Source organism: Chelmon rostratus, chromosome 2 (genome assembly GCF_017976325.1).
Source record: "Chelmon rostratus isolate fCheRos1 chromosome 2, fCheRos1.pri, whole genome shotgun sequence".
Lineage (NCBI taxonomy): Eukaryota > Metazoa > Chordata > Actinopteri > Chaetodontiformes > Chaetodontidae > Chelmon > Chelmon rostratus.
The window spans coordinates 16,383,072-16,407,083 of NC_055659.1; the positions used below are offsets into that span (position 1 = coordinate 16,383,072).

The 24,012-nt window shown below is 41.3% G+C and overlaps 1 protein-coding gene across 1 annotated transcript; it reads right to left on the bottom strand.

Annotated features, from left to right (window-relative positions):
- Window positions 1-32: 32 nt before the first annotated feature.
- On the bottom strand, window positions 33-18,811 carry dstyk (dual serine/threonine and tyrosine protein kinase). Its single transcript, XM_041949323.1, has 14 exons — window positions 17,589-18,811; window positions 15,757-16,166; window positions 10,384-10,890; window positions 10,009-10,204; window positions 7,399-7,637; window positions 6,913-6,996; window positions 6,650-6,826; window positions 4,168-4,297; window positions 3,501-3,657; window positions 2,783-2,915; window positions 2,551-2,664; window positions 1,903-2,017; window positions 1,533-1,667; window positions 33-647 (listed from the first exon to the last, which is right to left on the bottom strand). The coding sequence occupies exons 1-14, from the start codon at window positions 17,791-17,793 to the stop codon at window positions 460-462; spliced, it is 2,790 nt and encodes a 929-aa protein (XP_041805257.1). The 5' UTR covers window positions 17,794-18,811; the 3' UTR covers window positions 33-459.
- Window positions 18,812-24,012: the final 5,201 nt, after the last annotated feature.

The window sequence follows — 24,012 nt, forward strand, 5'->3', positions numbered from 1 at the left end:
AAACTCACAATTATGAGACAACCATGTAACATTGTAACATCATTTTATTAAAAAAAGACGTATTTGTATAGATGCAGACATGTTCGGTTTAAATACAATCTAAAATTAATCTTTTATATATTTATATTTTTTTCATAATACTGGGAACGGAGTACTTTTAAAACAGTTTGCATCTAGTAACAATTCAATGACCAAGTAGCAATTAGCACGGCAGCTAGGACGAAAACATACTGTAGAGTTTGTATACAAATACACAAAGCACAAATAAAACACACATATTTGCAAACTTCTGGTCTGTATCAACTCCTCATAAATAATGTAAATCCAACAACTGTGAACGAGGAGGACAGCTCGAACGTTATGCACCGGCCACCTGTTCTTTCTCCGCTCTTCATAAATACAAAATACTTTCCTCATCTGAATCCCTATCTCGCCTGTGTTAGTTTGTCTGGAGTGTTTTCAGTTCGAGTCCTCGAGGCTGCTGCTTTTCTGTTCTGAGCTGCAGTTGCAGAGTCGGACCATGATGCTTTGCAGGCTGGGCTCCACGATACCGAGGAGGGGCCTCTGGGAAGGGTCCCCGTTCCAGCAGGCCTCCATCAGCTGCCAGCATTCCTCGTCAAAACTGGGCAAACGCTCGGGTCTGGCTCCTGGAGACGACACGGACACGAGTGAGACCAGGACAAACAGCGGCGTGTCCTCTGATAGTGAACATCGAGGCTTCGTGTCAGACAGAAAGGCTTTCATTTGCATGCATCAACCTGACGGAGGCCCCCTTTAAAAGGAGGGTCCGGGTCTGCTGCGGAGCGAACTCTGGTGTGGTTCGTTTGTGGTGCGAAAGCAAACACAGCAACTGCAAGTTTATGTTCTTTGAATTTCTGCTGAACGAACGGAGTCAGGAAAGGCAGGCAGGGGCCCAGGACTCAGGCCTGATACATACTGCATGCTCTACCAGCTGATTATATGTGATTTTAACATCATTCAAAAGCTAAACCAACAATAAATCTACTGGCCATGAAGTGTCAAGGAAGCAAATCTGTAGAAGTGATGCACTTACATGTTCATGACAATCATTTGCTGACCATGTTAATGTGTGCTGCATGCGAGTTTGACGATGTTCCCTGATCAATCAAAAAGTAAAAAGTGGTTAAAACTGTGGTGTGTCTTACTCCGTGACTTTCCTCGCTATGAATGAGTCGCTGTGACCTCCCTGTGATATAAACGTATAACACACCTCTTTTTCCTTCTGTTTCTACCTGTTTACCATTATAATTAACTTCAGGTAAAGCTGCAGTCTTGACATAAACAATTATTTCCGAAATAAAGACATTAGAAGCATTTAAGCTTATGATTTCTCCACATCGTGCTAATGATGCAGGACGATCGCTGAGTTACCTGTCTGTCTGTGTCTGCTGATCATCCTTCTGAGTTGGTTTGTAAAAAGAGCTAAAAGGCAACATGTGTTTTTTTGTCTCCTGGTCTGGACAAAACAAACCCAGCTGCCGTGTGTGAAAGCGACCTCAGTGTCTCTTCACCTTTTTTAACGTTGTTCCAGAGCTGGTCTTTACTGGAGCATTTCTCAAAGGCTTCTGGGAGTTTCACCGAACCAGTGCAGAGGTACCAGAAAAGGATCCCGAAGGCGTAGACGTCCACAGAGTTATCGTACTTTCCTTTGAGGAGAAGCGTCACCATTAAAATGAAATGTAATTCATAACAAATTTCTTTTCTGATAACATTTTGTATGTAAAAGTTCATGTAACCTCTCAAGTCAACAAAGACTGCGACTCACACCGAGCCACTAGTAGCTGTTTGTTCACACAGTTCTGACCAATTAACCAGTCTGAAGTAAATAAGGAGTTGTGTCGTGATGAAGTTATGGACTGTGTGACTGCTCAGTAGTCGTACCTGTAAACAGCTCTGGAGCCATGTGGATGGGTGTTCCAACGATGCTGCCAGACATCATGGCCTCAGGTTTGCAGAAGCCCAGGTCAGTGATCTTTGCACGGTTTTGTTTGTCCAACTGGAAAAGGAATGAGTGCAAATTAGAAATCTATAAAATATCAGTATATTTTTAACTTAATGGCCTTTGACATGTGTCTGATTTTCACATTCCAGAACAGCATGGCAGCTGGTGTGGAGCCATCAGTATCATCCGAGTTATCCCCTAAAATCAATCTATGAGTAACTTAACTAAGCTGAGAAATCGACACTGTATTCGCTCAATCGTGCCTCATTTATATTTTCAGTGTCTATCGGACAGTTTTAAAAGTAGTTCACATAGTTTGAGAGTTGTGTTTCGATTGCTCCAGCTTCTGTGTTGAAGTGACACACAGCAGGTTTTTCACCACCGACATTCTGACTCACAAAAAGGTCAAAAGACACCAGTAAAAGTGATGCTGGGCAGGAGCATACAGTGTGTAGTGCATCTCTGCATCTGGTGTGATTAAGCCACAACTTACAAAAACAAGCACACACGCACACACAAACAAAACACCTCATAAGTCACAAACTCAAAAAAATGTTCTACAATAACTATAGTTGGTCTGAACTTACCAGAACATTCTTTAGCTTTATGTCTCTGTGCAAGAGGCCCTGACTGTGCAGGAAGCGGATCCCCTCCACCACATCCAGAGCGATCAGGAGTCTCTCCCTCAGTGGCAAACCAGCCTGCGGAGATAGAGAGACAAAGGAAAAGGAGGCTTTAAGAGTGGGTTGAAAGATTACATGTCTTTACCGATAAAACAATAACACCTCTGCGTTTCCAGTCACTGCACCATCAAGTCACCTTCAGCCCTGTATAGAGGTCTCTGTGCAGCCGCTCCATGATGAGCAGCACCGCGATGCTGGAGCCGCCGGCGTAGGTGTGATCGATCACAGAGCCGTGCAGGTCGACGAGCCGCTCGTGCTTGGGCAGAGTCCTGAAGCAACACACACGCAAAGGAGGGAGGAATACAAAACAGTTCAGTCGTACAATCGGAAAACAAGCACTTGTTATCTTGAAGTCACGGTATATTAATGTAAGTTTGTTAAGCAGCCTCAGCGCAGCGTTACAAATACCTGCATCCCTCAGGTTTACGGCAGGTGGAGCAGATAATCAGACGCTGGCACATTCAACATGCTGACACAGAACAGCCTCGAGGCTTCAACAGTCACAGCTATTTTTTAAATAGACTGGGTGGAGTCTGGCCTTTATAACAAGGCAGCTGTCATGTCCATTAAAAGAGTTCTGCTCTTGATAAATGTGCTCCCGCTACTGCTCAAGCCATTTGAAATTTTTTCATGCACGCCTCCAGAGTGTCAGTGAAATGAGTGTTGGGTTTTGTACCCGCGGCAGTTTGGTGTAGAACTGAAGAAGAACTGAAATAACAAACAGCTGCTGAGATCATGCCAAAGCAGCTGTGTGTGTGTGTGTGTGTGTGTGTGTGTGTGTGTGTGTGTGTGTGTGTGTGTGTGTGTGTGTGTGTGTGTGTGTGTGTGTGTGAGGTTTTCACACTCTAACTCACCTTGTGTAGTGAAACTCCAGAGCCAGGTCGTTCCAGTGTTTATCGTCAGGCGGTACCACAGACTTTAAGGCACATGGGTAGTGCCCTCCCCAGCTGTCACACAGGTAAACGACTCCGTACTGGCCCCGACCCAACTCTCGCCCGAGCTTAGGCTTGCCTGTCAGAGAACAACGCAGTCAGTTTTCAAATGTCAGAAAACAGGCTGCGGATTTTTTAAATGTTTGCAAATTTGTCCTGTGCTTTGGATAGATGAGGTTTGAGACGGCGACCGTGTCAGGGTTGTTACCGTCTCTCGAAATGAGCTGCTCTTAAAGTGCCCCTGTGTTTTGTGGTTTGTTCCTGTACTTATGTTCGAGCTTCACTTAGCAGAATGATTGACAGAGTTTGATGCTAGAAGGCTGTTCACCTTCATCTGCTGAAGGCAGCAAGTTTCTCAACACAGTGAAGCAGGGGACAGCAGTTACGCTTGCGGAAGGGGAAAATATTTGCATATTTATAGATTCCGCATTTTTCAACGAGTAGTTTTAATTATTTTGAACTTGGTGACTGAACTTCACTATTATTCGCATGGAGACGTAAAAAAGGACATTTTGGAACAATGTGTGGAGCAGACAGTGAGCTTCACCCAACGTGTGTGAACAATGGGAGGGTTTTGGTGGTGACTCACCATGCAGCAGCGCATCCCTGAGGGAGCGGCTCTCCAGGGACAGGCGGGCCAGCCGAGGGGCGTGGTCCTTCCTCACACGCAGCCACAGGTCCTCAGTGCGCTCCAGTCGCCCCGTGTGCCCTTCCTCCAGCTACGAACACCAACACATGACATTACATCTCATGGTTAGAATTAAGCACAGCTGCTAAATGGCCGGTTTCTTCTGTTAACAGTCATTTTGCTTTGTAACCCTAATGTCCCTTTTTTATGTCAATAGTTCTTTGTGTAGCAAAGACGCTGTTAATCTTTTAAAGGCAGAGATTTTTTTTTCTGAATACATGTGAACGGCATCCTCTTGGTCCATCCTGTTATGTCTAATTTTGTCCTCTTTTCTGAAGCTGCATCATTAGGACGTCAGCAGGCGGCGTCACCATGACTACAGGCCGGCTGCCTCGACCTCTGCGGCCATGCCATCATTTGTCAGACTGCTTCATGCAAAGTTCGTGGTCAACACAATTACTCCTACATTTAAAAAAAAAAAGTTCTCATTGCGGCTGTTTGCTTTGTGCCCAGCTGGAACTTTTAAGTCAACATGAGAACGGGCATGCTTGAAGTTTGCTCACACGACTGCGACAGCGTCCATCAGAGGGAGTCACCATGTGTCTGTAGCGGGTGACTTTCACACAGGTTTCAGTGCACTTTATCATCAACATGCTAACGTTGTATTAAATCCATCCACCATAATAAGACTAGTAAAGCACTGATGGCTTGAAAAGTCTTTTCTACTCTCATTGTAAAGTTTATATTATTACTAATCATTTTAATGGCTTGTTTTCTGGGTGACGTATGCCAAGTTTGTCCATATATCTAACATCACTCTGTGATTCACCATTTTCTAAGACCAGAGACCAAAGGTTGTTAACAGCACATTAGAAAAACTTTTGACATGCAAAAAGTGATTTCTGATGTATTAAAGAAACAAACATTAATATGTGGAACTCATGTGATCTTCATTCATTCATCATATTTACTCAGATTCTGTCTGTCATGAGCTGCCACACATGTGCAGGTTGTTTCTGTTGCTTGGATCTGATGTGTGATCTGATCTGTGTGACAGCTATGAAATGTGATGGTTGCATGCAGCAAGCTGTAGCAAGCTTTGTAATAAACTGAGTCGGGACTGAAAGCAGAATCTCTTACATGCAGAACAGGGCATAGACATTTGATCAGACCGGTTTGTAAACACCAACCCCAACATGTTCCACTCACCACTCACTATTGGGCCATTATCATTTGAAACTTGTGTGATCTTACAAAGCGGAGCCTGTGTCAGTGTATTATTTTCAGGACATAAAAAAATAACCCTGCTTTTAAATTCCTGTGTGGCAATAAAGGCTTGCTCTGACATCCTCCCTACCTTGCCTTGGCACACTTTGTATTCACATTCATAACACCTCCTCCATGTCAAACTACAAACCGACATACTACATCTGTTAATCACTGAGAGGAATGTGACAGAAGTCTAACGCACTGCACTCGATCACTGAGTCAGTCGCATAAATAAGTAAATGAAATTAGGATATTTCTATCCATCAAAGCCCCAAACTTACAAAGAATGGCCCAATCACCTCTTCTATAAGACCTCCACAATGAATGTGTATTTGTGTAATGGCATTAGGGGACAAGAATCAGCAAGCATGGAAAGACACTGATGTGAGCCACGCTGTCCGTCATGTGATGATTATCATCAGAGCAATTTGACTGAAACAGATTTGTCAGGGACTCGGAGGGAGTCGCAGCCTCGTATTTGCATACTGGGGCTTAAAAGGCGAAGCAATTCGAGTGAAGAGGAATAAATATGGTGAAGCACGAGCTTTGCAGGGCCTGACAGACAACGAAAGCTGTCTGTAGTTGAAGGTATTATGAGGCTGTCACACAGCTTATCAATTTAATTTTAAAGTGCATTCCAAAAAATATAAGGTTTAAATATAAATAAAACCATGGCAGCCACAGATGCAGGAGGTGCGAAGGCTTTCAACACAAACCTTTTATTCTGGTCAGGTGATCAAAGTCACACGCATTCACGTTACAAAGCAGTGAGGTAGATTCCCTGTGGATGTCCTCAACAGCTCTTACATGCTCATTGGCTGTGAAATATGAGTGAGAAAAGGGCTGAACTAAAAACAGCTAATGCTAATCAGACTACGCTTTATGAAAATTATCCAGCTCATGTGTGAAATCTACCCTTCCTCCATTAGGGCCATTAGGAAGAGGTCTGCAAGAGTTTAATACTAAAATTAGTTTTTAGATTATTGGCATAAATAGATCCCTCAGCAGCTCAGAGAGAGCTCATCTTTCACTCTCTTACATTATTACATAGTCTGTGCTGAACCAGACTTTGCTGACTGGTGAATGGGCCACACTGGGGTAATCCATAACAAACTAAACAAATAAAGGTAGGAATGCAACTGGGCATGGTGTGGTGGAAAGAGAAAACGCTCACCTGGCGCAGGGATGCAGCAAAGGCCTCATGGGAGCTGTTGAGACGGGTTCTGAACTGGGAGCAGATGCTTCTGGCCAGTTTGGCTGCACTCAGACTTTCTATGGCGTCCTGGGCCACTTTCCGCTTCCACTCTGGTGTGATGGCAGGAGGGTTCACAAATGTTATCCTGTGGATTATCTGGAAGCAAGACGCAGAGTGGAGGCACTCCTTCAGAAGTCACCATGGCAACTGAAACTCCAAGGCTGAATTTATGTGACACTGACCTGTTTGATTTGCTCCCAGAAGAGTCTCGAGACAGAGGATCCTGAATGAAAGGTGACCTCAACATGATAGGCAGCATTTAATAACTGCGACAGAGGACAAAGGGAAGTAAACATGCATGGAAAAACACAAATTCAGATACCAGTAAATGTCGTTTATCAGTCTACATACTTCTTCACTTGTCTTATAAAACTATTTTTGTTTTGTTTTTTGTTATTTGTTCTGCTAATAAGGGTCTCTGACCTCACGTTGAACCATCTGTTTTGTTTTGCTTCTGTTAGTTTACACTCAGGTTTAAATGGTTTGATGAATAATAGAGAGAACAGGACTGACAATTTTTTATCATTAGAAAATGCAAAGCTGATAACAGAGATCAGTAAATATGTTTACATTTAAGCATCTTCACATTTACCATTACTGACAAGAAAGCCAAACAATAATGTAAATGATATCAGAAACAAGGTTCCTGTTCTGCTGCTGCTGCCCACCTGTTTGAGGTGATTGGAGGTGATATTGTGGACAGAAGAGTCGATGTGATATTTCTCCAGACTGTTGAGACATCGCTCCAGAGTTCCTACGAAGCTCTCCCGCAGGTAGTCCACAGAGCTGATGAGCTTGTTTGCCACGGCCTGATTCAAGCGAACCACTATCAGCTCCTGGATCTGGTGGATGCAAGATTTGATCTCCTTTGATGTAACAGGCTCTCCATTAGTTGTTACGATGATGTCTGCAGTTGGAAGAAAGAAGTGTGTCAATTCTAACGTGTGAGTTACTGTAGCCAGCTGGCACAGAGACATCCTGCTGAATCAGGGTTGTCAGACTTGTATATAAGTATTTATATTCCATCCAGTCTGCATAATGAAACACAGATAAGTATTATAGATTAACATAATTTATGCTAGAGAGACACAGTAAACATTTGTCCTTGAGGAGAACATCTGGAAAGGGTTGTGGTAGATTCTACAGAATTTTCACAAGGACTATTGCAGCGAGCTAATTATATTAACACACTACATACTACTGATTTTTGTTTAAATAATACTGAGATTGTACAAGTATTAAAACACACATCATTTTAAAGCAGTCTATAGACAGTAGTCTTGTTGTGCTCTTTAAGTGCATCATACAGGAGGGTGTTTCTATTGTTTAGTCTAACCTCATTGATAGAAAAGGGGTTGAACAAAATAATAGAAACACTTCTCTGTGGAAAGCAACGTAACTCAACAGAACCTGCAAACTGCAGCCTCCAATATAACCACAGAGAGGAATTAACACCACTAAAAACAGTTCCAACACAAACTAAACACTATATTCTTCACAAAGGGAGGATTTTTCACAGGAGTGTCACATTAGACTGCATTAATGTTAGCTAGGTGTACCTAATAAAGTAGCTACACTCTGGTTGAAATCAATAACTTGAGGTAATCTCTGGAGTTTTTGACTGCTAGCATTAGCTAGCTACTGAGAAACACTTTTTGTGTCTGGGTTCCTGTTTTGTTTGTTCTGTTTAAACCCCCTGTTTGCATATGGCTAGTCTCACCTGTGCTGGGTTTTACTGAAATAAGAATTATGAAATAAGTCTGTACACCTGTTTCTTGGAAAGGATAAAGGAACGGTGACCGGAAAAAAGCAGAACACAATAACCAGTGAAAGGAGCTTCTCAGTTGGTAGAATCTACTGAGACAGATGATGCAAAACTTTGTGGGCAGATTGTGAAATGCAGCGGCCTCAGCCATGCATCTGCAGATCAACATGAGTCTTAAGACAGTAAAGAAACTGGCTTTGGGTTTCATCCCCTCAGAGAAACACTGGCAGTATCACAAATTTGAGAGAGAACAGACAAGATAAAACTAGTCTCAATAGGAGGCGGCCTGGGTCCCAAGAGTCAGCCATCTTCTTTAATAGACGAGTAATAAAGAGGAAATCCTTTCTCATTAAGTTTAATACAATGAAAGGCGCACATGCTCATTTTTGAGTAATCCAATGTGAAACCACAGGATCAAAGAACAAGGGTCTATCAAAGCACATCACACATCCCACTTCCTGCTGATTACAATACATAAATGGGGACTATGCCTCCAATTTTATACATACACAGATAAACTTTCTTACTGGAAAAAAAAAAAAATTAGTATATCTCAATAGTAGAGAATCCAGAAATGCTATTGTACTGTCAATTAATTGAAGAGGTTCAATCACTTAAAAAGATCCAATTCGGAAAGAATTTTGATTGTGACTCTGAAAAGGAAAATTTATTTTTTTCACAATGAAGTCAGTCCACTTCTGGAGTGAATCCAAACACACCGCCACAAATTACTTTATGTCCAATATTATTTTCGAGTCACGATTTGAAGCATGTGAAATGAAAAAAAAAAATGAAGACATAACTCAATAGTGTGTGCAATAAACATACTAAATAAACCTTTGCTTGTTCTAAGTCTGACAGCAGCACGGATTGTACTCCTACTAAATGATCAAAACTTGTCTTCTCCTGAGGCCTTTAAAATCACATACTTATGTACAGTATTTACAAGTAACGCATCAGTGTATGTGCTGCATATACACTACATCATAACAAAAAACTAAGACCGAACTGAACTGGAAGCACACAGATTTAAAAGGTCCTAGTTGGGGCAATGTACAAAATAATAATTATTCTGTGCTTTAGAGATCTTCACAGTAAAATTCTCTCTTTGTTGGCAAACTGTAACACATTAGCTTTTACTCTCCTTCTTTTGTTTTTGTAGCTTTTAGCTAATATCTACCAGGGCCTGATTTGATGACATCAGAACCATCATTTTGATATAAACAAGCTTTAAAATCACTGTCATCACAACTCTGCTGTTGTTAATTCTATGAGAATAATTATCAAGAGTCTGTTATTATCACATACTAGTTAATTTAATTCCTTAAAGTAAGTTAAAATGTAGGATCAAATGTATTAGTTTCATTCAACAAATCCATTTTTATTGTGTCATTTTTGTGCCTGCCACCCCTTATCTTCCCTTATCTTGCTTAATAATATGAATATCTTGAAAACCACAGGGAGGAAACTCTGCCTGCCTGGTGGCATTTATCCATCATGCTCACTCACTAACCTGTAAACTCCAGGTTGGCAGCATCCTCCAGCAGCTGCTCCTTCATGCTGCTGAGTGTCTCCACTATCATCTCCTTCATCTCTTCCTGTTTGCGGTTAGCGATGGCCATGAGGGAGGTGAAGAGTTCACCCTCTTTCTCACGGGTGTACTCCAGCCTGCGTGGCGTTATCTGCAGGTCCCTCTGCATGTCAAAGGCCTGCACGGAAGTGAAACAGAAAGGACGAAGGTCTGTTGGTGATTTTTCAGGGACATACTGGGTCAAAGTAGACAGAGACTAAGCAGTTCATGTAGTGATAACAACTGTCACATGATTATGAAGCAGTACAACAATCACAGATGGACTGATGAGCAGCGCTAGGAGGCACAGCCTCTCACCTGGTTGATGAAAAGATCTAGACAGCGACAATGAAGCCCATTAAGCAGGTTGGCAGCCTCCACCTGCTGGTTTTGAAGCACTTGGCGAGCAAAAGGCACCAGCAACCGATGCAGTCTTTCAAAAGCCTCACCCAGCATGCTTTGGGGCTTGGCACCTGGAGTGGGCATCTGCGTAGGGGCGCCACAGGAGCAGTTTCCTGTCGGGCTACTGAGGAAGCCGAGGGAGAGGAGCTGCTTATGGAGGCCGCTCTTCTCCCTCTCCTTTTCCTTCTCCGCACGGCGGCCGGATTCTGGGGAGGCTGCTGGAATAGTGTCAGGGATACGAACAAAACAGATGGGAAAGGGGAGCATCTCTTTGACCTTCCGGAGCTCAGCCACGTGCTCTGTGCTTAGCGAGTCCTGGTTGATGGCATAGAGTATGATGGGGATCACGTTGCGAGTGCAGTCTTCCAGGGCCTCGTCTATGGGCTGCACACTTGGACAAGGCACCACCATGACCTTTGCTTCCTGGTGACAAACCACAAAGAAAACACAACAATGTTTCTTTCATTTCAAGAAAAGTAGTTTATATACAGGCAATTATTAGTGAACCCGGTTCTGGAAAAAAGCCCAACTGACTCAAATTAAACAAAAACATATATTGCTTAATTATAGTGAAATCCAGCCGAGCAGACAACTCTAGAAGGATACCGCTGCATTTAGCTGCTAATAAGCTTATTGCTATGATATCTGCCACTCAACCACAAACGGAGGTAAATGTAATTTAAAGTTGCTATAATTTGTTATTTTTATATTAACAAATCAAATGATTACGCATACTGTGAAGGTGTTACTTGTGGTGACAAACCCACAAGTCTGTCCAGTTCTGGTAAAGCAACTGAACACCACATGCTCTACACCAAACATCAGAGCGGCAAAGTCAGTAACTAGCTGGTCAACAAAATGGAGCATTTAGCAGCTATAGATCCAGATTTTTCCCTCAGGAGTAGATGAATACCAAAAACAGAGCTAAATGGTGAGTTAATATTGACTTGTATTCTCAAGGAGGCCAGAAGACAATACTCCAAATGAGTGCTAACACTGCTCCGCATCTACTGGGTGTGTAAATAGGCAACCAGATGCTAATGAGTGTGTCATTTCATCTTAAAAGTTTAAGTTTAGTCTTTAAGTGTCCAAACAAACAATTGTTTCAGGATTAAAAAAGCAGCATGTTGTTTGAAAAATGTCTGGGTACTCTTAATAATGCATAGACCTCACTGTGGACAGTGTTGTCTACCAACAGGAGAAAGTATAATCAGTCGAAATCGTATGTTATGTAAATTGGATGAACTGACCTCTGAACTTCCTGACATGAAATGCAAAAGGCCAACTCTTAACAGCAAAACTATAACCCTTTCACATAAAGTGTTCAAGGCAACTGAAGCACAGTTTTCAAACCAATTTATGCCAGAAGATGTTCAAGCGGATTCCACTGCAAAACGAAGAAAAAACACATCCCACCCATATCACATGCTCCTTCTATTTCTGAACACATAATGGAAAATAAATATTTGTGCTGGTCTTGAGAATGTCTGTGACAGGACAGAAAAATTACAGAAGCAAAAACCTTTCCTTAACCCTCGATAAATAACAACATGAACAAAAGTAGTCTCATAGACAGCTTGAGAGGGAGAGCGCGACGAGGGGAAAGACAGCCAGAGAAAAGAGGCAAAAATGACCAACAGCTACACAAAGGAGACAGTCAGTCCTGTCTCCAAGAAACAAGAGCGGAGCCCATCTGAGCAGTCTCTTTGGAACAAAGATAGCCTGCAAACATTTGTTCACGACCAATCAAAGTCGATACAATGTTTGAATTGCCTCAGTGCATTTAGTTTTCAATAACAACTGTTCAAGAAAATGTCTGTAGCCTATTCTGAAGCTACTATTTTGTTTTTCAGTGTCAGTTAGAGTAAGCATTAGCGCTCCCATCTGAGTCCCAGTTCTACAAAGTAACACAGTCAAGGCAAATGGCCATGTAGTGTAAAAAATAAGAGTTTTTAGCATTAGCATATTTTTAGGGTGACTGCTAAGATCACAGGCCTTTGCTAACAAGCAGGCTTTGTCATGTGAATTCATGGGACACCAGCAATGAACATAACAGGATATGTACCTCAAAAGAATTTTAGAAACACACCCTGGATCGTGCCCTTTATGTCCTCTGGTTGCTTAAGTTGAGTTGGGTAAACTCTGGGATGAAGAGAAAGCTAATTAGCACATTGGCTCTTGTCTGCTGGCCTCTAAAACAGGCTGCTGTGATTATTGCAGGACTGTGTGAATACCACAGTGAGCAGAGAGATTTTGTGCCTTCGTTTACTCCAACCAAGACAGCAGAAACCTATAGACAAGTGGCACACTGCTTAGTTTGTAACAAAACCTATCTGAAGTTAAAAAGATAGTACTGTCTTATGTGTGTGCCAAAAACGTGAGGTCGCATGTGTGGGTGTGTGGTCTAAACAGGAGAGTAAAACTCTCTGTTGTGGTTAAACAAGCCCAAATTAGTGACACAGCAATAAAAGCTACAGTAACTAACTCTCAACACTTAGCAGTGGGTGACATTTGACATAATACTGAAGGACTCTCTTATCCAACAGTTTGCATGTAGCTTAATTATTTAACTTAACAAGGATGTCTAGCCATAGCTGGTATTAGCAACCATGGGCTAACTTAACACAACAACACAATCTACCACCTTAACATCAAAATAACCAGAGAACTGTAAACTTTGCTATTTAGTGATATTAGTATGGTTTGGTTTACTTGGTTTAAGTCCTCTCACAGTGATCAACTCAAAGTGATCAACTGGTGTCTGCTGCAGGGCAAGAGGGATTTCCAGAGCATGCCTGGGCTGGGTTTGCTAGTTGCTGATTAATTGGCTCATTAATAAGTCTTTTCTACAGATACACATAAATCATTCAGTCTCTCATCTATGATGAAGTTTGTATCATTATCATCACCAAAAACTCAGCTATTAAAGCCTCTGAGGTCCTCTCAAGTACCCTGCAATGATGAATTGGTTGGTCAGCTATTAAATTTGTCAGCTACACTGATTATTGATTAATCGGTTAAAGTAATTTTTAAAGAAAAAATTAAAAGAAAAAATTCCAGTCTAGCATCTTAAATGTAAATCGTTTCTGGTTTGTTTACTTCTCTGTGGCAGTGAAATTTGAAGACATCATCTTGTGTTTTCAGAAAGAGTGATTGACAAAAACAGAACAACTAAACGATTAATCGAGAAAATAATTGACAAATCAATCAGCAATGAAAACAAGTGCTAGTTGCAGCTTCACTCTCAAATGTGACAAACGTTTTGATCCAAATATGGGATTTAGACTATTAGTCATTCATGAAAATGACCGGAGGTGTACAATGACCGGACTTACGTCCAGACATCTTCCTTCCCGGCATTCATCAATTACACGCTTTTCTCTCTTAAATCAGACTGATTAAATTTTTTTTTAAAAATCTATAGCCACATTATGTTAACTATACCAACACATTAGTTTAGAAAAAACAACTACAAATAGACAATGAGATGACATGCTAACTCCCTGTCATGGCTTTTACCAAACAACGTTTAAAAATTCAATAACACATAAAAATATAACAACTCTCAAACATGAACCCCAACTTAAGTTATTTCACGTCACTGCTGACAAAAACATATTGAAGATGCAGTGTTTATATGTGTATATATATAATGTCAACATTAGTGCAAATCTATTTTTTCACAAAAACGTTGGATTTTTAAAAAGCTGTGAAAAGGTCTTCTCTACACAGCTCACACAAAATTTTGAATTAGGCTATTAAAAAAAACTAAATAGTTTTTTTGTAAAAATATGAACAACCAGTGTTCCAACCCAGAATTCAGTTGTAACCATGGCAGCTTCATCACAGCAAAGGGTTTGGGATTTTTTAACATGACCTAGTCATGTGAATCGCACCAGACCAGTGGCATTACGTAAGGGGGTTGAGCGGGTGGGCTGCTCTGAGGCAGAGCTAGGCCTAGTTTCTGGAGCTGTGTGATGCTTGCTGAGGGGCCTTGGTCTAAAGGATTAGAGACTAATTTCCTCGTGTCACACATGACAAGGAATGACTACAATCCTTACACCGTGCTAAATTAATTCACTCCAACGAGATATTGTGATTTTCAGGTCACACTGGCTGAGGACCAGCATGTCTGTACCACTGTGTCCCAACAATTCTGTCTTTTTCCACTGAACTTCAACAGTAAACTGCGAATCTGTTTTTGAGTAGTGCTAAAAAACCTGCACGGGAGAAAAGCGGCTGGAAAAGAATGCATTTCTGAACAGCAGCACAATCAGTAAAACACTGAACAACACAGAAAACAATCAGCTCTGCTCAGTAATCTGTTTGTGAACTAAGTTATGTCTGATCACGAAGGCTAAAGGACTGGGCCATATATAATCAAAATCAATGACATAATTAATAGACTGTTTGTTCCTTTTTTACTGTCCAGTACACCCCGACTCACCAGCACAAAATCAGATGTTTTTCTACCGTTCCAAACCCAGTTTTTTAAAAAAGCTATTTAAAGACAATAGAACACAATTTTAGAAGTTTACTATCAATATATCGCCACAATATAAATTATCTGACAGATAACTGTGATGTCAATTAATCTGTTCTTGTCAAGGCATATTCACTGACATGCTCAAAGAAAATGGAGGACCATGCAAAGGCTTCAGTTTTACCTGAAGTTCCCTCTCAAAGTAAACAAATGTACTAAGATTCCCCTAATCATGACTGAAATAACTGAACTGTAGCACTGCACATCAGTTAGCAGAGATACCCCCTTTACTAATGTGAGTGTGCATATCCAAAAATCAAAAAATATTTTACATTGTCAATTAACTGAACATGTTTTTTATGTAGTAGATTAATCTGCTTATGTGATGCCATGGATGCCATATACCACATATCAAAGCTGTAAAACAAACTAATAATGCGCTCCTGGCAACAGTTGTGAGTTCTGGTGAAAAGCTTTTCCAGTGTTTTAGAGACCACCACTTTTCAGCAAAGCATGTGCTTCTGCTTCTGCCTCTGCACAGCTTCATTCTACATCTTCTTCCAAAAAAAAAGCATTGAGCAACATGGGACACTGTCCAGCCATACTGCACCTATCTGGAAACTCTGGGTGGAAGTGTCAAAGTTCATAAAGAGGAAACAAAGCAATGCAATTAAGGATCAATTCAATGTAAATGATTTCATGTCTCTTACCCTTCATTTAAACTAGGGGACATGGTATTGAGAGAGTAGATCCAGTAGGTTCCACACTTTATCCATAGCCTGCCATTAGAGCTAGGGTTAGCCTACCTGTAGCAGTGGGTGATGCAGCGTGATCTCCAGCTCTGCTAGCCTGTGAGCCGGGTCCTCGCATTCCTCATGGATCTCCAGGTCTTCCCGAGGCACGGTATCCCAGCGACCACAGTTAGCCGCCAGCTGGTGCACCAGTTCATACTGGCCGGGCAGCGCCAAGCTGAGCCTTGTCTGTCTCCCATGGGTGAAACACAGCTTCCGCCTCTTGCAGACAGTGCCCTGGACTCCTTCACAAGCCTCTCCAGCCTCGGGGCCCAGTGGCAGCAGCCTCTCCCCCAGAAGGCAGTTGAGCAGTTGGTAGCGGGCAGCACAGTCCTGGCCGAGTACCAGGATGTATGGGGCAGCGCCCACAGTATTGCGTAGAAACTCTTCTTCATGGCTGGGGAAAGAGATGCAGCTAAACTGGCCTGGGGAAACAGAAGGGGGCATATAATGTTGAGAAGTGGACCGAGAACAGAGCTTGGCAACCACGTTCACTCGGCCACTCAATGACACATTATCCTTCATGTCCGCACGCAGTTTCAAGAATATACTGCACACAGTAGAGATACTAAAATATTTCACATCTGATATCATTCCTTGGGGCTATTATTTCCTGATATAGCCCTAAAATGTGGAGCACTCACAGAAGTACCAATTCAGCCTCATTATTGAGGGTATCAGACATAATCCTCTGTGATGCTGAGTCACAGTCTACAACAGTTATTGAACAAAAGAGAAGAGAGAGCAGCAATCGCCAACTTTATATACATATACCAGTACATTTCTTTGTAATATACATGTGGTTTGGTTTTATTGTAACAGTTACTCTAACCTAGCATTCCACTACTAGCATTCACCCCTTGACCTAACATGACGCATTAAAGAGTATTGATCCGGACAGACCTGTGCTGAGCATTTGACTGCATGACCTGTACACAGAGGACTATGCTAAACAGGCACTCTGTGCAAACCTATGCATAACCTCTACTAAAATAACAGATAAAAACTATTGAGTGATCATTCTACATCATGTGATGCACATTTTTGTACAGATAAGTGTAAACAAGACATCTGCAAGATGAATCGAGATAGCAGGTGAAGACATGGCTTTAGTTTTGCCCATGAAAGGCAGCATTACGGTCTCATTTTTCTGTTGATTAGGACTAATCCTGAGATTAACATTGTTCATTCAACATTGAGGAAAATGGTTTTAACCCTCTCTGCGTATAAGGCACTCCTGTAGATGTGACGCACTACGTTTTATCAGCTGCTGTGGATTTAATAAATCACAGAAATAAAAATCTGAATCGTATGGTCAAAAAAGCCTGTAATACTCATTAGATGCTATAAAACAAGGAGCAGTGAAATACATTTTATACAACATTCTTAATCTGGTGTGATTGTAATGGAGAAATATGACACAGTAATACCTAATAGTGGATAATATGCTAATTTTTTATTCAAAACTACTAAAATATGTTCATAGTAAGACCTGTTACTGAGACACATACATATACGAACATACAATCATTGCAAAATAGAAGAATGACAGTCTGATATGCATGGCTCCCGTCTAACTAGTGAGTGCAGAAATCTCTGCATATTTGGTGCACTTAGTCTGCTTAATCTCTTTAGTTTTCCCTAACCCTAATGAATGCATTTTTTCAGTTACTTGCTGGTGGAGAAATCATTTGGCATTAGCAGCCTTTTCTTCTCCACTACAGGATACAGACGAAGAACATAGCTAAATATTTTGGCAAACCATCAAAGATGCTTTAACCATGTCTCACATTCAGGTGCGCCACAGGCACGTTGAGACGCTGCCGGTGCATGTGTTCAAGCCTTACCTGACTCCAGAGAAGCTGAATCCGAGCTCATGGTTGATGCACATGTATTGCTGTAATTTTGCCTTATTTCCCGGAAGAATACATTGGTCTCCTTCAGGTTCTTCTTCAGCTGTATGGTGTGCTTGTTGTAGCTGTTGAATATCCTTGTTAGTTCCCGAGCTAAAGGAGTCGCTTTCTGTTGTTGTTGCTGTACGTTTCCCTCCATGGTCAACAGGTTGAGCTGCTGTCTTCTCCTTGTTGTGATTTACAATCTGAGATGATTAAATGTCTATCAGTTCTGTGTCCTTACCGCACCTTTTTCTTTACGTGCTAGTTAGTAAACTTCATGGTCATGTTAGTCCACCCACTGACTAGGCTAAATCTTTCAAAAAGAGACCCCTTCATGCAGCCCGTTTTAACATACCACGAACAGATGAGTATTAGTGCTGGACAGACAACACTCCGCGCAGTGTTTTGTGACAGTGAATAAGGGCTAGGCATTTGGCTTGTGTTGTCATGAAACTGAAGCTGACCAGCACAGCTAGCTAGCTTGACGCCGCACCTCGAGTGCAAGATAATTCAAGTGTTACTGACTCGAGGCGAGATTACAATTAGCTAACAAAGTAATGGCTGTTTCGGCATCTTACGTTAGCAGCACTTTCTAGTTCACACCGACGGTCTGACTGACTGCGAACTGAGGAGTGTCTTCTAAACAAAGCATAACGAGACCACAATACTGTGTAGACGAATAATGTGCTATGTTTTGCGACCTAGCTGTGGTCCAGATACCATTAGCGCTGCTAGCCAGAAGGCATCTCCTGTCCGTCCTCGCCTCGGCCTGGCACAACAGACATAACTTGGCCTTTAACTTCACGTAAATAGTCCAAGGTACAGTTTCACAGCCATGCAGCTCCGTGTTTACGAGCGAGGGCCCAACTTTGACAGCTGCCTCTAACGTTAAACGTCAACGGGCTAAGCACGTCAAAAACGCTGGGTTTTTTTCTGATGAGGCTCCGTGGGAAAAAGATCTTCCTAAACTGGCTCTGGCCCGGGGAAGCCAGCGGACATCTTCCACGCTGGAGAGCGACGACAACACAGCTAAATGAAGTTCAATATTTTCTCTTTCGGTAAAGAAGATGAAGAGGAGAGTCGGTGCAGATGCAGAGCGAGGTGTGACCGAACCGAATCACATAGCGGGGGCCAAGCAATCAAATCACTGCACAACAGAAACTCGAAACGGCCAAGGTTAGGGAGAGGAAAGGGCGGGGTTCGGCACGACGCACTGTAGTCTGGGAAATGTAGGAATATTGGCACATCAACAATTATTTTGTTGTATTTTTTTTATAGGATGGCGAAGGCATGACCCGCCCTACTCTGCCTCTGATTGGCTTCTTTGACACGTGTGTTCTGATCCTAGCCAATCTAATTCATCCTAAACCGTTTTCCCTTTTTAGAGATTACTGTCTTTATCCTTTTTCTTTTAGTGGATAGTGCTGCTGAAGAAATGGAATGACATGCCCGAGAATCAGCCTTGATACCTGGAGCGCTCGCTCTGCCAGGTGCGCTACAAGGCCGCCCCCATGCTTAAAGCTAACCAATCCAACCAACCGCGACGAGTACCAGCCAACCAAACACAGAGTACGGCAGGTCATGACTTTGCCATCCTAGAAAAAAGTTTTAGTGTACATACATGGAACACTTTATAATTTATGTGTTTCAATAAGTGCGATTTCAAAAGACAAGAAAAGGAAGGATATTGTAAATGCCCAGATTATACAGGGAACAAATATAAAAGCTCATTTACAGCAGGAAAACAAAAAATAAAAAAAACAAAAACATGAGTAAGTAAGGGACGAGAATAGAAATAGGGTAGGGTCGAAATTATGATATATATGAATTTCATATAGAGAGTTTTTAAAAGTAAAAATTATAAAATATTAAGTAACACAAAATGTCGACTCGAATTTCATTATTTTTACTTATTTTTTGACAATAATGAATTATTGTTAGATTACATGCATCTTCACTGTCATTGCACACAGTAAGTACCAGTACAAGAAAATGCATTTTAGCTTCTAATCAGATGGTTGCAAAAGTGCATATAACAATAAACATTCGTACTGACTGAATAATAGACCAGTGGAGTAGTTACAGAAAGAAAGAATGCACCTTTGATATACAAAATAAACCACACAATATACAAAGTGCAATCTATGATGTGTCAGTATGTAATGATGATATATACAGTCTGAACAAGTATGCACAGTAGAATTGTGTGGTAATGTTGCACAGTAACAACAGCTACAGTGGCAGTGGCATGCAAAAGACAGTTTACAGACAGTGTCATGTTTGCTTTAGGAATTTGCTATTTTTTATTGAATACATTCATTCCTCTTGTGAAATGGTCCCATCAGTTAATGACTACATCAAACTTCCACATGGGTATCCAAACCAAACGTCACAGTATGATACAATAGAGCCAACTAAAGCACAGTGTACACAATGCAGCAGTGGTAAACCAATATCTGGCATTTTGAGATCATGGGGCTGCTGTTCATGATACTGCCAAGTGCTACTGTGTGCACCAGCATTGTTTATTTTCTGTTTATTTCTGCAAGTTTACAAATGTTGTGAGATGCTACTATCTGCCGGTAAATGCTGTGGTTAAATGCACCAAATATTGCGCCGCCGCGCTTCGATGGTGATGGGAAGAACAGCGTGCAGGCCTGCTAAAGACAACCCGTTATGGTTCACCCTCGTGCATGAATCACACATCAATAACTGAGTCATTTGATGTGTGATCCAAGCTGATGAAGAGGCACAAACACAGAAACGCGTGGCAGCAAACAGCTTCACTGTCAGTATTTCAGAGGATCTCCACAATTTCATAGATCGCGTTTTCAGAGGGGCTCATCTGGCCCTCGCCCCCTTGCACTTTGACTCGCTTCCAAAACACATCCGGCTCGCCGGACGCTCCTTCAGACGCCGGGTTTTGGGGTGAGGACGCGGTGGGTTTCCTCCTTCTTGCTCCTGCGTGAAGGCCACATTTGTGCAGGTGTCGCTGCACAGTCGAACAGTGCACCACCACACCTGAGTCCGCTAAATCCTCCTGGAGGTCTTTGGCAGTCAGACCGGGATTCCGCTTTGCCTTTCTCGCGATTCTGCGAGCGGTTCTCTCGGACAGTTTTCTTGGTCTTCCAGACCTCAGCTTGACCTCCACCGTTCCTGTCAACTTCCATTTCTTAATGACGTTACGAACCGAGGAGACTGAGAGGTGAAAGCGCTGTGCGATCTTCTTATAGCCGTCTCCTGCTTTGTGAGCATCAATGATGTTAACTTTCAGAGAGCTGGGCAGCTGCTGAGAGGAGCCCATGGCTGCTCAGAGCTGGGGCGAGGTCTGAGGAGTCAGAGCATTTATAAAGCTTTGAAATGTGGATCATGTGGCCTCAATACAGCCCGAAAAATGTCCCACTGGACCAGAAACCCGTGTGTCCCACAGCCCGCTGCTCTGCAGGCCCGTTGCTCCGAATACACACGAGTGTTTGGATAAAGTCAGCTGATCAGCTTCTTCTTCGGTGGTTTTTACAGGCGGTTTGCATCTAAAATGTTGCATTAACTACCCCCTACTACTGGACTGAAAAAAAAGATTAAATTATCTGAGCTAACATAAACTAAAACAAAATCTTTAATAAACTAACCCACAATCGAGGCTCTGAGGCCGCCTGATCTTTAACTTTATGCTGTTTGGAGGTCGGTTCATCCTCTGCTCACTTTATCCACAGTTACAGAACTTTTGCATGTCACAGTTCGTATTATGTTTAGTGTAAAGAGAGAACATAGCTTACATACAGTTGAATAAGGTCAGAGTTAAATAGAGATAACAGGGAGAGCAAACACAGCATGGGGAGAGTATAATGTCTTCTGTGGCTCTGAATGGAGAGATTTTTATAAGAAAATAGCCCAGATGATGAGATCAGGGTTATCTGGAGTTTGGCTTGAATCTGCGTTTGGCCTGTGTTACAAACACAAGGTGAGGTTTGAAAGATGCGGTCATTTACCAGAGTGTGTCACACAATAGACGAAACTTCATTGCATTGCGGGAAATCCAGTGTTTTTGGAGCCTGACCTTTACTCTAAAAGTTGGGATACTCCCCCCTTGATTTTGAATTACTGCCTCAGCACTTTGACTTGTTTTGTTGTTGTTGTTTTTTTGGTGTTTTTTCAACTGGTAGTAATGAACTTACATAATGTAAATCCAGTCAATCACAGCAACTTATAACCTTGAACTACTAATTAGTTCCCCCAAATACTAATTTGTCAGCACATGTTGTTAATTGTTGTTAAAGAAACATCTTTCTTGTTGGTTTTCGCCATCATCAGCATATAAATGTAATATTTGCGTCTAATTGTAGCCCAAAGAAGACTGACCATGTGCGGTGAAGTGTCTTTCCCACAGACTATGCTGTCTACCTAAACCACCCATATCTCTATAATATATACACATTTCTTCACATTTTGGATGTCCATAAAATACAAGTTTTTGGTCATTATATAAATCTACTTGACAAAATGTAGTTTGGCAAATAGATTAATATATTACAAGTATGATAGAGAGGTAGACAGGTAGAAAACCAGATAACCAGTTTTGGCATGATAGTCAGCCTCCATACTATTAATGAGCCCCCTCTTGTGGCACACATAGTGAATTACAGAAACAACACTTCAAATTAGTTGCGAATAGATCATTCTAATTAGTCTTTCATAAATTTAAAATTATTGTCATATTTTGACAAATCTTGTTGATTTGTGATTTTAATGTGTGAAATGCGTCCACTGTGCTGTCAGACAGACGGATCAGTATTCATGTTGTCTCCTTTAAACTATTTTGCTCATAATGCTTTTTTCTTTTTTCTTTTTTTGGTCAGTGTGCTATTCTTTTCGAAGTCTTTCCTAAGTGAGGGAGCTGTATTAAAACTGAGTGTTCTTCTAAATCGGGGATGTGCATCCTGTCCTGACTGATGAAGACTCATCACTTTTGTCTGAACTAATATTACATTCTACAAAGGATATAAAGGACTGAAAGATTGAGCATACTAAAATATGGTCATTAGAAGTGTGTAGTATAAAAACGTGGGACAGAGATACAGCTTGTGTCAGGCTTTCTTTAAACCAATTAGTTAAAATCAGTCAACCCCGGTTCTTGCAGCAGGTGGTGACTGCATGATGATCTCTAGTGGACTACAGCTGTAATGACACAATCTGTTGCTCTCATGTCTCTCAGTTCACTACAGACTGCCTATTAGGGTCAAGATGACTGAACAGTTCAATAAAAAAAACCCCACATATTCTAGCTCCATGAGGCCCACTGGAATATGTGAAATGTAGTTTCTCTCTGGGACTGGAGCCATTAAAGAGGAAAAGGATTATTTAAAATGATGCTGTGAAGAGTCACAGTATCCAACTGTAACCATGTTATTCCACTCACTCTTTATCATCTACAGGTTGATAGAAGTTGATGTTGCAAAGGGAAAAGGCCACAGCAATTGCAACTCGCTCATGTGGTACAAAGGTTAAATTACCAGTAAATAAATTAATTATGTCAAAATGATCAATAAGTTAATATTATTGATTTCAGCAGTAAAGTTTTTTTTTCATTTTATTCTTATTTGATGTGATTAGTGGTGGCAGAGAAAGTATTCAGATCTCATAATACTCATAAAGCACATAAATGGCCTTTGTGAATGTATTATATTATTGGATTTATATTGAAGTCTACATAAATAAAATTCAGAAATATGTTTTGAAACACATCATTTTATATACTTAGCCATTTTTTAATCATTCAGACTTGACTGGGTGGTTAATTACACACATTTTTGTGTGGTGTGACAAACTCAGAAGTCATATCTATTATTGCCTCACTCAGACTTAAATGATGAAGTATATCCCTGTTGTAGTTGGTGAAGGTGGAACAATTTTAACCAGGTTATACAGGACTCCTTTTGGGTCATTTAATTCTAGTTATGTATTTTTTTTTTCAGTTCAATGCGTCATATTGTACAAGCTGAAAAAAAATCTAATTATATAATCTTGACCTGTAAAGTCATTAAAGTTGCCAAATTATTGTAGTGGTGTAAAAACTACAATTATTCCCTCTGAATTGGAGTAGAAGTATATACTAGAATGAAATACAAACACTCAAGTAAACCATCATTACCTCACATCTAAAAAACAAAAGGTACAGTACATTACTGTATTAAATTACATTCCACAACTGCTTCTTATCATAAATTAGAGAAATGTTTTAAATAAGTTTATCCCACAGTTGGTTTCTTTTGGGGGGGGGGGCGCTCGTTATGTGTTCCCGCGCACACCGCTGACGCGGCCTTCACACAAAAGCAGCTCTCTGCAGTCTATGTCTCATTCAGTTCATCTGCTACAACTT

Excerpts from the sequence above, each read along its gene's own strand:
- dstyk (XM_041949323.1), bottom strand. The coding sequence starts at position 17,793 with ATGGAGGGAAACGTACAGCAACAACAACAGAAAGCGACTCCTTTAGCT. Across the intron at positions 3,658-4,167 it reads CAGGGATGCGCTGCTGCATG|GCAAGCCTAAGCTCGGGCGA; the intron begins GTGAGTCACCAC and ends GTTCTCTGACAG. Across the intron at positions 648-1,532 it reads CTGGAACAACGTTAAAAAAG|GAGCCAGACCCGAGCGTTTG; the intron begins GTGAAGAGACAC and ends TGTCGTCTCCAG.